The sequence below is a fragment of the Squalius cephalus genome, assembly GCF_949319135.1.
Source record: "Squalius cephalus genome assembly, chromosome: 17".
In the NCBI taxonomy this organism is placed as follows: Eukaryota; Metazoa; Chordata; class Actinopteri; order Cypriniformes; family Leuciscidae; genus Squalius; species Squalius cephalus.
In genome coordinates this window covers 24,647,955-24,663,432 of record NC_137138.1, presented here as the reverse complement: position 1 = coordinate 24,663,432, position 15,478 = coordinate 24,647,955, and the positions used below count along the sequence as shown (strand labels likewise).

Genomic DNA, 15,478 nt, shown 5'->3' with positions numbered 1-15,478 from the left:
GGGGTTGTATGGATTACTACAGTCATTGCAGTATGTGCTGTTTGATGCTCCAACTTTTAGAAACACATGAACTTGCATTATATGTATTCCCAGAGATGTATTTTATATTTTTCTAAAAACCTTTATTTGTGCTAATCTGAAGAAGGAAAGTTGTATACATCTTGGATGGCATGAGGGTAAAAGATGAGTAAATGGTGAGGACGTATCTCTGGGTTTACTGCATTTTCTTTTAATACAGAATAACAAGAGACATGATTTCATCTTCAGATTCATCAGTGGAAAGAAAGAAAAAAAGAAGAGGAACAAAAGGAAGAAGCCAAGCAAGAGATAAAAGGGGGGAGACAATGCGTGCTACTTTCTGTCTAGCATTTGAAATGAATTGTTGATTAAAAAAGCAGATTTAAACGAAAAATAAGTGTTGTAAATCTGTTTTGAATTAAGTTATTTTTCAAATGAAGGTTTCTGAGTCATTGATATAAGATTGTGTGTATGTATTTTTATTGTACTTACCCTGTAACTACATTTGAACAAGAGGTTAACAAGCACCACTTTAATTCACGGCCCGCAACGTCACACATACCCTGTAACTACATGGAACAAGAGGGTAACAAGCACCACTACATGAAACAAGAGTATCTTTCCCCAATATTTAAGAAAAAGTTTAAGCACTTTTGTTAAAAAGTTTACTGTATAAATGCATAGATAATGTACCCTGTAATTTTTAAAAATCCTATACAGTATGAAAGGTACGCAGTGTATGTTCTTGCTAAATTGCTCCCAAATGTAAGATTGTTGTATCATAATAGAAGAATAAGTACCCCTTATTCTTACAGTATAAATACTTTTTTAATTATCCTGGTTGTTACCACTTTATTCCCCAAACTTACATATTGTTCCCTTATACTAACATGTAAGTACTTTATAGGTACACAATAATTACCGAAAGTTGTGCTGTAAATTCGTCTTTATTACGCAGTACTTTCCGGGCTGTGTACTAAATCACTAACTAAATCATTAACTAGTCTATTTTTCATGTCGAATAATGATATTTTACAGTTTTATTGCTAATACTTAAGTTATAAACACCTTGTGAAACTTTTGATATAATCCCTCTATATTTCTAATAATTTCTTGCAATTGACCATGCTTGAGTCAAACACAGACAACATTCAGCATGCAAAACACAACAATGGTAACAACAATGGTAGCTATAATAAGTCAAGAGTAAATCTAATGTAAATTATCAAGAACTCTCTACAGTTCTTTTTTAGTTACTAGATCTCTCATGTAAGTGAACTATACTAACTAAGCATTTGTCAGTACAACAGTGGATGCTTTTTTAAGCAAGTTTACCTAATTAGATTTGACAGTGTACTACTACATTGTTTTTGTGACTGTTATGCGAACTCGCACAGGAATAGAGAATGAATTAATTCCAACAAATATTACTTATAAGCGCCTTTTGAACATCTTGCCATTGAATCTTATTGTTGTGATGAGTTAGATATAACAACGCTATCTCACGACCTATTCGTACGAATTCGTACGAGTGATAAAAAAGTGGCTAATTCGTACGAATTCGTACGACCTTACTCGTACGAATTTGTACGATTTGTCTAAACCCACGTGATGGGTAGGTTTAGGGGTGGGGTCAGGGGTAGGTCATTCGTATGAATTCATACGAATTGGGCAATTCGTAAAATATGTACGATTTAGCAAAAAAATCGTACGAATTCGTACGAGTGAGGTCGTATGAATTCGAACGAATTAGCCACCTCGTAGAATTCGTATGAATTGCCGTGAGATCAGGCTGGATATAAACACCCCCCACGCATAGAGGGCTTTCAGATGTGTTGAAATATCCGGGGGAAACTTTCACAGCACACTGAATTCTTCAGCATTACCACGTTTCAGAGAGGAAGAGTAAAAGAAAGAGAGCAAAGTGTTATTATGTCTCAGAAATAAAAGCTGTTAAAAATGCCCTTTAGGACAAATCCACTTGAAAGCTGAATTCCTAATGTGCTTATGTCCAAGGTTACTGAGGGCTTCTTTAATTGATGCATCATCATTTATGAAATGTCTGTTCCAGGTTGTTAGTTTGCTGTTTGGGGGCGGTTCTAACTGTCATCCCTTACGTGATGTTTATGGCTGTGCTGTAATTGGTTATGTCACGTGGTGTTGTAGACAGTGGGAAAGTATTGCCAGTGGCTTTAAGAAGTGGCCTGGAAATGAAGGACCTTTTAAGCCCTCAGGAAGAAAATATCACTTCTGTCACCCCCGATTTTGTCCAAATACATTTCATGTGCCTAGAGAAGAAAAACAAAAACAGCAGACCCACATTGAACATCCTGTGAAGTCAACCTTAAATCAAAAACGACCCCATTCACTTTCTTAATGCATGTTCCCAATTATTTTGTGCATGATACAATTAGAATTTTTGTTTACACTTTTTGGTAAATCTTTATTTGACATTGTCCTTGTTACATATGTTACATGTACTTATAACAGTAGCATAATAACATGCAATTAACCCTCATCCTATAACCTACCCTCACCCTATAGTAATAAAGTGTAACCCACTTTTTTAGTTATTTTGTTACAGTGTAATTACACAAATAAGTACTGAGTCATATCAATTAACTGCATATACATACTATAGGTTAAGGTTAGGTTTAGAGTTGCTTGCTTGTAATCATGCAGAATTTACATTTAGTGTGTAATTATGACAATAAATTAATGGTAGCACTTGTCCCCATGTACTTATTACAATAACTGGGTAATGATTAGGTACTAACCCTGAACCTGCCCCTAAACCTAACCTTAACCCTTGTAGTTACCATATATCACCCAGTACTTTCTTAGGTCAGTACACTGTAAGTGTTACGATGCAGAGCAGGAAGCAAGAAGCAGGATCCAAGTGCAGCAGTGTTTTTATTAAATAAACTAGAACTTTGACATAAACTCAGACTTCGGAACAGAACAAAGAACATGCAACCTAACAACATCAATAACTCACAGTGACTGAACTAAAACACAGGGCTTAAATACACAGACAACCAAGCTAAACAAGATAACAAGGGGGCGTGGTAAATAAGAAACACCTGGGAAGACTAATCAACATAACGGGAGACAGCTAAACATGAAAAGACAGGGGAACACATGACAGACAAGAACAAGACACAAAACCATAATAAACCAAAATAAAGTGCAACCAAATATATATATCACCAAACCATAGAACAACAAATAACCTAATAAACAACTATATATCTATCTACATTCAAAAATGTAAAACTTTATTTACTTTCAATTCATTTTTTAATTAATTTTTGACAAATTATTTTTTGTCTTGATTAGCTTTAATATCCATTTTGAATATTCTGTTCCACAATAAAATGTCATGCAAGTTAAATGGGTTTATTTTTTCTGCATTGCAAAAATTAAATATTCTTTATATTTTTTTAACAGGTGAATTTATCTTGTTTTAAGAATATTTTTTAAGATATTTTTACTAGCAAAAAAAAAAACAAAAAAACAAAAAAAAAACCATATCCAGAAAAGGATTTTTGCAATGTGGAATGTTTCTTCATTTCTCAGCAATGGAAAATGGTTGACATGTTTTATACTGAGGAACAGCTGTGCAGCTCAGTGAATTTTGTGTGAAAAGAAAATGATTCCAGCAGCAAAGAGTTAGACAACTCGCTTGGATCCACTCATAACATGTAATCACCATTCAGCCTCAAACTCCAACTCCCGTTTCCTTCCTGAAGAAGATGCCAATGTACCCGTGCAGGCGGCAAAGTACAATCTGCTCAGCCTTTTGAGGCTTGGTGCAGTCATGGTAATCAATGTTTTGTCAGCAAAATAAACACAAATCAATCTTGCAGAAGGTGATTAAAGCCATCAGAGAGAATGAGGCTCTCTCCTGTATCACTCAAGCTTGTGTGATTCAAAGTCTTTAAAGGCCATCAACAGAGAAGATCTGTAGTCTGTCTTCAGGCCCAATCAAGCTCTGATTCTCCTGGTGTGTAATAGAGTCTAATTACAACCCTTGGAGGCAATGTGGGAATTTTACAGTGCTGCTCGTGGTGGGAGGTTATAAAGAATGTAGAGAGAGAAAGGAAGAATAAAGATGATGAAATCAAGTGTTACTAGTAATTAGACCCAAACTGAAACGGCACACATTTTCTGCACTGATTGTCTGAGAAGCCCGTTTAAAATACATATTTACCTTGTATTTAAACATTTAAACAAAATTCAAAATGCAATTAAAGTGTGAAAAAAAAAAAAATGAACGAACTTGCAAGGAGTCGAGTTTTGTGGACTGCTTGGCTATGTCCGAAATCGCTCCCTATGCCCTCATTCACTATTCCCTACATTAGTCCACTAAAATAGTTCACTTGAGAGAGTGAATGAAAACGAGTGAGTGAATTTGGGCACTGAGTGCGCTATAAAGGGTTGCCGCTTTTGCATAGTTTGTGCTTGCTGTTTAATAACTATTTGAAACTTTGCAAACTGGCAAAGACTGTTGTGGAAATTATGCATCAACATTATCATATTCGATTTCATAATCAAAATCAAAATAAATTTATACCTATATGATATTACGCTCTGACCACATAAGACCAGCGGTTTGGAAAATGGATGGATGGATAATTGAGCTGCAGGTGAAATCTTCATGTCAGACGAGGGAATTCAATCGACATTTGACTTTCTCAGTGGATTGTGGATATTCTCTAACTGTTGATTGTACATCGGCTGTACACTCGTTATTGCGGTGAATTGTGGGATTGAATGAGTGCACTCAGTAATATCCACTGTGATTTCGGACACCACTTCAAATGGCTATCTCCTTTTAAATAGCGCCCTATTTAGGGGTGTAGAGGGCGATTTTGGATTTTTTAGCCAATATGTTCTTGTGGTGCCATCAGCTAATCAGTGTTGTCATGCCATCATTTTCTTCATCTCCAGAGTGATCAGTCATGTGGCATTTATGGCTCAGGTGACTGGCTCAAAAAAAGCCAATAAGCCAAGATGGAAGATTTCAAATCGTACACTTCCAGTGGAGCCTGGCCCAAGACGAGCAACTGTCAATGGGATGTTTGTGAATTTTAGTGGATAGCTTTCTCCAGGTATTATAGATATGCTCTTGCATCAGCTTTTGAAATAATGTAAATATTTGGTAACACTTTATTTTGATGGTCCCTTGAACGTTCTGTTGACTAAGTAACTTTGCAACTACATGTTCACTAACTCTCATTAGAGTATTAGTAGACTGGGTGCAACGTTACTTATAGTCAACAGAATGTGTTAAAGGGTCCATCAAAATAAAGTGAAACCAAATATTTTTGTATTTGCACCTTGGACGATATTACATTTGGTTTTGTTTTATTAAACTGTTTTATTGCAGAGTTCAGAATCCTGCTGTTCACATTTATTACCTCTGAGCTGGACTTGTGTTGGTTTTACTTAACGAACTAAACCCTAAAATAAATAAAACTATATTGTGAGTGGTTTAATGAATAAAATGCAGGTTGTTGTGCTGAAATACCATGTGCAACCAAGCACAACTGATTTGTGAATCCTCAGAGTCCTCTATTTGTATGAATATTGGGCATTATATATGTGTTCCCTTGATTATACACGGCCTTGCACAGTCGTAAGTCATTTTTGCTCAGCTGCACGCTTTCGCTTTCTTAGCTACAAAACACATGCGACTGAGTGCAGTGAGCTGAAGTGTAAATGGACTAAGGACTGCGTGCCCCAGGCAAAGCCCTATGGCATTTAGGCAGCATAATATCTTCCCTGTCTTTATCCACCAACGGGACTCCTGTTTACACACTGTCTGCTTCTCCAGGGTCTTTGTTAACATTTCCACTCCCTCCCTAGCCAGCCCTCAATTACCTATTGAATGCTTATAGATGTGGCAGTCGGTTCATTTGACATGGCCAGGTTTGTCAGACCACTGCCAAGCAGATTTGATGCCAGAGATGCTATTTGCTTAGCGATCGATTGGCCCTTTTCAACTATATCGTGCTCCCCAGGCTCCGTGTGATGTCCGCACAGAAGTCAGATGTTGGGATAATGGTGTGTCAAAATATGTAGGCCCCGGATATATGCGTGTGCGTGATTGTGAGTACATATGGTTGGGGCAGATGGTAGTTACAACTCTGTTCCAAAACCTGGTAAATTTTTTAAAGCATCTTAGGCATGCTTTTGGCACAAAAGCTGTTCCAAATGTTAGGCAGCATGATTATACTGCCTTCTAAGACCTAATTTTAGCAAAATTAGGCAGAAGTAAATGTATCCTTTCTACAGAAGGCAGTCACGGAATGCAAATAGCAACATACTAATGCTAAACTCAACGATAAACAGTTGAGTTTCCTGTGCGTTTATCGTTCCAAATCAGTCACCTGGTTCCATGGCAGTTCAAAGATAGCAATGCAGCAAACTAAGTTTCCTCGCCACGTCCTAAAAGGTCTTCTCTCATATGTAGCATTGGTATGTCATTTTAGGGGCATTAAATTCTATGAATCGTTAATGAACAGATTCAAAGCAAATGATTCGCCAATTCGAGTCCTTTTGTTATTTGTTGACTTGGTTTTGTATATTAGGGTTTATCTTTTGGCTTTAGCTTACTTTGAATAAAACAAAATGACAATAAAAAGCTCTGAAAATATGCATGAAGGAAAGTTGGGTATAGTGAGTGTTTAAATATCTGTTCAGCCATCCGTGCACGCATGAGGAAAGTCCAAAACCTGGGGGGTGATCCTTCATCCTTATAACGATCAAGTCAATAAAAAAAATGTTTTTGACCCACTGAACAGTTAAACAATAGTTACAGTGCCAAGGAACATTTAACAGCGGCTTCACTCGCGTCGGATGGGTGGGTTTTTCAAGCCCTCCCCTTTATCCTCTCTCCCAAGACGACTTGCCCGCAGACGCTGCCTTGTCTTGCAATGCCAGACTCGTCATGTTGATCATTCAAAGCTTCTGAGGAACAATCAGCACTTCGACCCAGAAAAGCGGCTTTGCATAATGACAGCAATATGTTTTGCCCAAACTGTGGGAGGAATGCTTGATGCAGTGGCAGGCGTTTTGATTAACAGAGGCTAATAGCATTTCAACCCTGCAGGGTTGTTTTGATAGAACGGCCGAGTTTGTGTCCTCAGCTGTGCTGATATGAAATCTGTCTTCTTAATGCCCGCTCTACGCGAGGCAGTTTTGCGCCGTATCAAAACACAGACATCAGATCTGATAACTGGTTTACTCAAAGTACGTAGCTGCGCGAATGGTTGCTCAACTTTGCAGAAGTTTTCCTAGGGAATTCAAATGTTAAACAGTGTCGCAATTCTTCTTGGTAGCGCTCGACTGCGGATCAGTAGACATTTGTCATAAAGTGTTTGTGGCTGCATCAACCCAGGCTCATTGGAAATACATGCCTGTGGCGACATTTCTGCAAAATTGCATTATGTTGCTTCTTGCACATTTGGCGACATGAAATGTTCAGTGAGTGGTGCTTAAAGTTTTATCCAGAAACAGATGAGTGTGAATGTAACGATGTTTTATTACTTTGGTTGTGGTATGTTTTGCAGCAGTTTGGAAATGAAATGTTTGGTGAGTGGCGCTTAAATGGTTAATGCTTTATTGCGTTTGGAAATAATATACCACTTACACTTAACCCTAGCCTGAACCAAATTATAGTGTTAAAAAAAAAGAAAATGTGGGAGGAAAAATGCATTTGCTGAAGCAATCGTGACATTTTTACTCGCTTCTACAAGTTTTTAAGGTGTTGTGACTCGTGTTTTGTGGGACTCTTGCCCGAGCGCTCTGCATCATAAGTGCACTGCTGTACTAGGTGAGCTACCGATCTGGTTTACTATGTCAGAAAAGACACATGGAGCTGGTTATGTGATGTAAAAGTCAAAATGTTCAAGTTTGCAAATCATGCAAAGTGTTTTGAGGTCATACCATAGTATTCTGCAAGGAACAGCATGAAAAAAAGTATTAATCAATAGTCTGAACCTGTAATCATGATTCGTTTGAAAAGGAATAAAAGTTGTTGCTGTTTTATTGCCACCAGTTTTGATTTCAGCTGGAAACTGAAGTGAATATGTATGTGAATACATTAGCAAAAATGTAGGTATGGGCATGTTTTTCCAATGAGCCTTTTGCGCTGCTACACGCACACAAAAGCACAAACAGGACTAATGTGTACCCCCTGCGGTACCACTGCGGTAATGGAAAGAGGCCGATTTCATTATGCTTCATAAGTGAGCTCCCTCACTGGTAAAGACTGATTATTTTGTTCCCCCGGTTCCCTTAAGTATCATGTTCAGTACACTTTCTGGACCCCAGTCGTCCCTGCTCTTACCACATATCGACGTTCGTGTGTGTTTCATTTCAAGTTTAACATCGCAGTTCACTGCACTGTCACACCCATGGTCTGGCAGTGAAGTAAACCACTGTGACACAAGCTGAAGTGATTTAGATAATGTAATATCTGGTAATACATTTACTTGTTCTTGACATAAACACTTCCTGACACTTTACGTAACAATTGTACTAAACTGCAGCTGTGATCCTGTGGAAATTGTTCTGTTTTAGAGAATAACTGAGATGTGAAACCAAATGCACCAAATTTTACAGAAGAATAATTTCTCACATTTAGTTGTTGAGATGGAAATCATGGCCTAGTGCTACTATTAGGTCTACAAATGAATATGTTTAAAATAAATGTTGCAGTCTACATGCAGTATGAATAGTGAATAGTTGGTGGCCTATTTAGTTCATTACAGTCAATGTTCTACAGCAATATGCAGCATAGAGTGCATATTGTATAGTGCATAATTTGGGACCTTAACTCTTTGCAGCAGAACACTGTAGTATCGCTTGCTAGTTTGTAGTTCTTACATGCTCTATTGAAAATGATTTTATGATTGATTGACTCTATTGATTTTATGATTTTGTCAAGTCAAGTCAGTTCAAGTCACCTTTATTTATATAGAGCTTTATACAGTAAAGATTGTTTCAATGCAGCTTTACAGTGACAACAGGACATTATGCATTTCGGCTGTTGTTCAGCTTAAGTCAGTTCAGTGTTGATTTAGTTCCGTAGTAAAGATTGTAAAGATCAATTCATCAATTAGTTCAGTTCATACAGTATATAGCAGTTCTGCAAAAAAAAAAAAAAAAAAGTCATCGGCCAGCTCAGTTCAGCTTCATACAACAGCGTCAGTACAGTCAGATCAATAATATTATTGAATATTAAGTGCCCCCAACTAAGGAAGCTAGAGGTGACAGTGGCTAGAAACCCAAAATCCATCAGGTGACAGAATGAAAAAAACTGGGAGAAACCAGGCTCGGTCGGGGAGCCAGTTCTCCTCTGGTCAACAGACAAAAACAGTGTGATTATGATTCAGGCTGCATCACAAGTCAGAATTCAGATCGTGATCGGTAGCATTCAAATATTCACCCAGTTAATTTTGCTTGAAGATCTGATTCATCATGCAGGAATGGAGTCGAAGCTGGTCATAGGGTCTGTGTCTGGACCTTGTGGTCTTTTTTGAGGATCAGGCTGTCATGTCGATGAGGGTTTCACAGGGGATTGTCTAGTAGACACAGTCTCTGCTGACATTCAGGGCTGGGGTTTGGTCGTGTCTAGGTGCAGGTCCACCATCTGATCTGGATATGGACCGGATCAGGCAGACTACGTTAACCTCAGGATGAGACAGACAGACTAATATTAGTATAGATGCCATTCTTCTTATGAACAAGTACATCAGGTGTTATAGGAAGTGTTCCAGGTTCCGGTTGACATACAGTAATTTATGCAGCCTAACAATCACTTGACTGACTTGAATAATAGAAATTGGTAATGTGTTATGTGTATGCCAGGTTAATGATATGTGTTTTTAGTCTAGATTTAAACTGACAGAGTGTGTCTGCTTCCCAAACAAGTCTAGGAAGACTAGACCAGAGTTTGGGTGAAAAAAAAGAAAAATGATCTACCGCCTGCAGTTGATTTTAATATTTATTATATTAAATATTTAATTATAATTTAATTATATTTATTATAATATTTATCCACTGGCCAGAATTTTGAGATTGCAATAGATGTGAAGGACTATAATGCGTTAAGAGCTCGCTCAAGTACTGAGGAGCTAAACCATTTAGTGCTTTGTAAGTAATTAGCAATATTTTAAAATTTATGCAATGTTTAATAGGGAGCCAATGCAGTTTGACAGAACCGGGCTAATATGGCCATTCTTCCAGATTCTAGTAAGAACTCGAGCTGTTGCGTTTTGGACCAGCTGGAGGTTTTTTTTTTTTTTTTTTTTTTTTTTTTTTTTTTACTTTTACATTTACATTTACAAGTGTACAGGGCAACCACCCGGTAGAGCATTACAATAGGTCTTGAACGCATGTACTAACCTTTCTCCATTTGTCATTGAGAACATATGTTATAATTTAGATATATTTTTAAGATGGAAAAATGGGGTTTTACAGATGCTAGAAACGTTGCATTCAAATGAAAGATTGCTATCAAAGAGCACATCCAGGTTCCTAACTGATGACAAAGACTTGACAAGCGTCAAGTGTTAGACTCTAGGTTATACGTGTGGATGTTTTTGGTCCAATAATTAGAACCTCTGTTTTATTTTTTTATTTTTTTATTTTTTTCAGAATAAAGCGATAGGAAATTACTAGTCATCAAATTTTTTTATATCAACTATGCATTTGCATTCTGTTAATTTGTGAATAGGTATGTTTCATCAGGGCGCGAAGAAATATAGAGCTGAGTCTCATCAGCGCAAAAGTGAAAACTAATGCCATGCTTCCTAATGATATCTCCCAAGGGTAGCATGAACAGGGCGAAAAGCAACGGTCATAGTACTAAGCCTTGTGGTACTCCATACTGAACTTGTGGTCGATATGGCACCTCTTCATTTAATGCTACAAATTGATAACATTCAGATAAATATAAATTAAACCATGCCCATGCAATTCCACTAATGCCAACATTTTCAAGTCTGTTCAAAAGAATGTTGTGGTTGATAGTATCAAATGTATCAAATGTAAGTTTTTTTTTTTTTTACCAAATAGTGTAAACCTGGACATTGGTTCCACTTACTGACACAGAGAAAACACATCTGTTTCTCCACTTGCTTTGCTCCAGTTCTATTTACTTTTGTTGTATTGGCTCTGCCCCTCAGAGGACCTCTTGGCTTCCTTTTTTTGAAGGCTATAGTTGTTTTTTTGGGAGTAGATAATATTATTCAGACTGCCAGTACTATTGTTGGCAGTCATTCAGCAGGTTTCCATAATATGTAGTGGCAAATATATCATATTAGCTGGACATTTATTTAGTTAATAATAGGTGAGTGACAAAACTCATACAAAGGAAGTATAATCAGGACATTGTTTGTTTTTCTGTTGAGTGCATCTATTTTGTGGTTAAGCGATATCTGGTGCTGGTGAATATTTACAAGTAAAATCCAGGAGTCACCTCCACCAAAACAACTGCATGCAGACGGTTTGGTGGTGAATTTATTCGACACAACCACAACATTAATCAGCAAGGTTACATGGAAATGGTGCCTCTAAACCCTGATTCAGAATTCTGACTCTAATTGGTTGTTTTCGAACCCTTGACAAAGCAAACAACAACTGCCTGAATAAATTCAAGCCCGAACATCCCAAACATAATTCTTTGTCACCGCAGTAAGGTAAAACACAGCATGAATACATTTATGGTAATTCTTTGTACCCTAACACACACTACAGTCAAGCACAGCACCGGCGTTAGCAATGAACATGCTGATTAATCATCCTGGGGATTCTGCATATTGATCGCGCATGTGGTCTTGGTTTCACGCTCCCCATGGTATGCCCTGCTAATGCTGAACTGGCCAGTTAAAGGAAGCGACCTAAACAATGATTACTATTATTCATCAGTCTGATGACTTCATGCCTGCAGAAAATGCTGTGTAGGAAGGGCTCTGTGGCAATTTTATCCCTCATAGTCAGCCTGGCAGGAACATCAAGTAGAAAATTAAATGCATTCCCAATTCCCATGGCTGCATGCTGAAACTCACACACACACAAATGGAGGGTGAGGGGCTGTCCTAAAATAAAAAACCCTGACATCAACCCCCTAACTTCCCCCATGTGTCTCCTAGTGCTATATCTGGCTACAAACCAGGGGGCAGTTACTCAGGCAAACGGTAGCAGAGACTCAGTCGCTGTTCTCCGTGGTTCTGCTGCAGATACCAGACTAAGAGTCCAGGAAATTCCTGCAGACTCTGAGGCAGGGATTTTGGCTTGCGCGTCCTCTATTGGAAAAGCTGACAGTGTCGGAAGGGGGGATTGTAACTGCCTGAAGTCGGAAAAAGAAAGAGAGCGAGAGACAGAGACAGAGAAAATAGGCCTCATGCCATCTTTAAGTGGTGTCTCAGTCTACTTTTATCCGCCTGTCACACCCTGTGTGCTCTAGCTTGGACTTCAGATTGAGAGCAATGGTCAGGATGGTAAGTTTTAAACTCATTGTTTCTGACTTTGTGCTTTGTGCGAGGAAACGCATGTGACTTCCTGGCAGCAGAAAGACAGGGTTGTGCTTAATGCGAACTGCTACTTCATTTTTTGGGAAGTTTTCTGTCTGCGCTGGAGCAGTTGGGGTTGCTGCGTTATTTTTGTCTCTTTCTCTGTCGCTCTTCCTTTCAGTCCCATTGTATTGGAGTATTCTGGCAGTGCGTTGGGCTCTCCAAATAGAAGTCTTGAATTAATTGGAAGCCAAAAAGTTTGTGTCCCGATTGCAGACAAAGAGTTTTCCCGCTTCTCTCTTTCTCTTTTTCTCCTGTCCAGATGCTACCGCTGCTCTATTTCCCCATTTCACTGCCTCCACACATTTGGTTTCAATTACTTTGGCCCTCTGGGAAACATGCTACTATAAATAAGTAACAACGGGGTTCGCTGTGGAAAGATTGCAGAGATACCGACAGGGTTCGCGGTGCTGTTTTACGCTCATGCTCCTCTGACGAAAGGACTCTGTCAGAAAGGTGATTGTTGTGATTCTCTGTGAGGATGCCAGGTTGGAGTGGGAATGGCAGATAAGGAGGAAAAGAGGGGGCTGGACTTTGGCTGGAGAGTGAAGGAAACAGCTGTGAAGGTTATGGGACGTTTGGTTTCAGTTTGCCCTTTAGTGTCCGAGTAAAAACAGCTTTCCCCCGCCCCAGACGTGATCATAGGCCTCTGAGAATTTGAACCAGCCTGAGATTAGCCTATGGAAGCTTTTTAAGATTCCACTAAGGTTTGTGGTAGAGAAACGAGCAGAATGTGGAAGCCTGGAAAGGGAAATGAAAAGATCCTGCAGTAGATTTTGTTTTGAACTGTCGCAGCCATGCAACTAAACACTGTGTAACTAAAGATTCTTAATGGTAGCTGAGCAACATTGCCAATTAGGTGCATTAAAATAGATTTCAACTGATGTGAAGTGCGTGTATTGGCTTTATACAGCAACTTCAAATGTGGCTCATCCATCATATTTATAATGTAATAGCCTATTGTTTTAAGTCTTTTGTTTTTAACTCAAGTGTTACATAATGAGAAGTTGTTTTTGCAGTGATGCCAGACTTATGTTTTATGAATAATCCTATAATTTTGTTCATGTCGTTTAAGTTCCAAAGTAAATAAATGAAAATAAAATAAACAATAGTAAGATGAAGAAACTTTCTTTTGTAAAATAATAAATTCATTGCGTTGTCATGCGCGTATATTTAGGATAGGACAGACTATCTGTACCTTTGCTGTGAGATAAAAACTTCATTCCTGTATGTATACTATCTAAACACTATCCATACTATTTGGGAAGGATTTCTATGCATATAGCCAAACATGACTATTGTTTGCTTATCATTTTAAGTTTTAAGAGACGTACTTCAGGATTTCCTGCCATATTCACTTGGCCATCAGCTCAATTTTTCAGTCATTAACCTAGAGAATGAGAAGAAATAGTTTGGACTCATTTGAAATTCAGTGACATGTAGCACTGAAATCAAGCTGAGCAAATCCATGTTGCACGATTCCAATTTCAGTTACCCGACTGAGTTCTAATTTACTAAAAGCACATTTTATTTCCTAACAAGTCAATTTTAATCAGAGCTGATATTACCTGTGGAGTGCAACAACATTAGCTAAAACACCAGTTTACCTTGGCAAACAGTGAGGCTAATGAGCCATATTTACATTGGATGCTTTGCAAAAGTACTCAAATTGTCAAGCAATTCATTTGTCCAATAAAATTAAAACACTAAAAGATGTTTCGCATGAGTTTACGCAAAACATTTGCTTTAATGATGAGACATTTGCCTTGCAATTGGCCTATACCTGTGAATCATTAAAATAACAAGCACATTTTCTGAACCCCCACAGGTTCATTATACTGCTTGTGGATCTGTTGTGAAGGACAAATGTGAAAATGAAGAGTAAAGTTAGGTATGAACTAAACTAACCCAGAGTTCAGTTGCATTTTCTTCCTGTCATTTACAATTGTTGCTTGTCAGGTTGTACGATATGACTGCAGTGAGACTGTGTCAAGGCCAAGTCAGACTGTGCGACTGTCTGTCATGTCAGAATATATTACATACATTGTAATCTGCTGGGCTGCTCATTCTTCAAAGCAGAATGAACATCATTCTCATAGAATGATTGTTATGATGGTCAAGCAACCTGTATTTGCTGAGTGTTTCTGAGATAAAAAATAGTGGCTGAATTTACCAAAGTTTCCGCCATTTGCAAGACCCACAATACTGAATTGTTTTATTTATCATTTAAAAGTTAGGGGTCAGTATTTTTTTTTAATGAAACTGAAATTTTTATTCAGCAAGGACATATTAAATTGATCAAAATTGACAGTGAAGACATCATTTTACAAAATATTTCTATTTCAAGTAGATGTTCTTTTGAAAGTTCTAAGAATCTTGAAAAAAAAAAAAAAAAACACAACAATTTCCAACATTGATAGTTATAAGAAATGTTTCTTGAGCAGGAAATCAGCATATTAGAATGATTTCGGAAGGATTGTGTGACACTGAAGACTGGGGTAATTCATTTTAATTTGTAAAAGGCCTAATAATTCACAGTATTACTGTTTTTATTGCAGCCGTTGGTGGGCATAGACTTCTTTCAATAGATTTAAAAAAAATTAAAAAAAATAATTCTGTACAATATTTGGTCCATGCACCTGTATATTATAATTGGATTACTATAGGCTATATGGTCTCCACAGGCTTCTTTAACTTTTATGTTGATTCTAAAATTTGAATGAACCTGTAGTCACAAAAAAACTATTTTTGCTTGGAGTTAGCAAAAAAGATAAAAGTAACTTTATAGGCCATTGAATAATTTTCTGCCTCTCTTTATAACCTCAAATAAACAAGACTGAGTGGTCTCTTAAACCCAATATTGATATGGTTATGAT

At 37.7% G+C, this 15,478-nt stretch overlaps 1 protein-coding gene across 4 annotated transcripts in view; it reads left to right on the top strand.

Annotated features, from left to right (window-relative positions):
• sgcd (sarcoglycan, delta (dystrophin-associated glycoprotein)) overlaps positions 1-15,478 on the top strand; it is a 206,976-nt gene that overhangs the window by 96,210 nt on the left and 95,288 nt on the right. Inside the window, exon 1 of one of the 4 annotated variants that reach the window (XM_079898340.1) lies at positions 12,205-12,530. The exons of the other annotated variants lie outside the window; for them this stretch is intronic. Within the exon in view, the coding sequence (XP_079754466.1) occupies positions 12,519-12,530 (12 nt within the window). The 5' untranslated portion in view covers positions 12,205-12,518. Of the gene's footprint in view, positions 1-12,204; positions 12,531-15,478 lie in introns of those variants that run through there. 4 annotated transcript variants of the gene reach the window in all.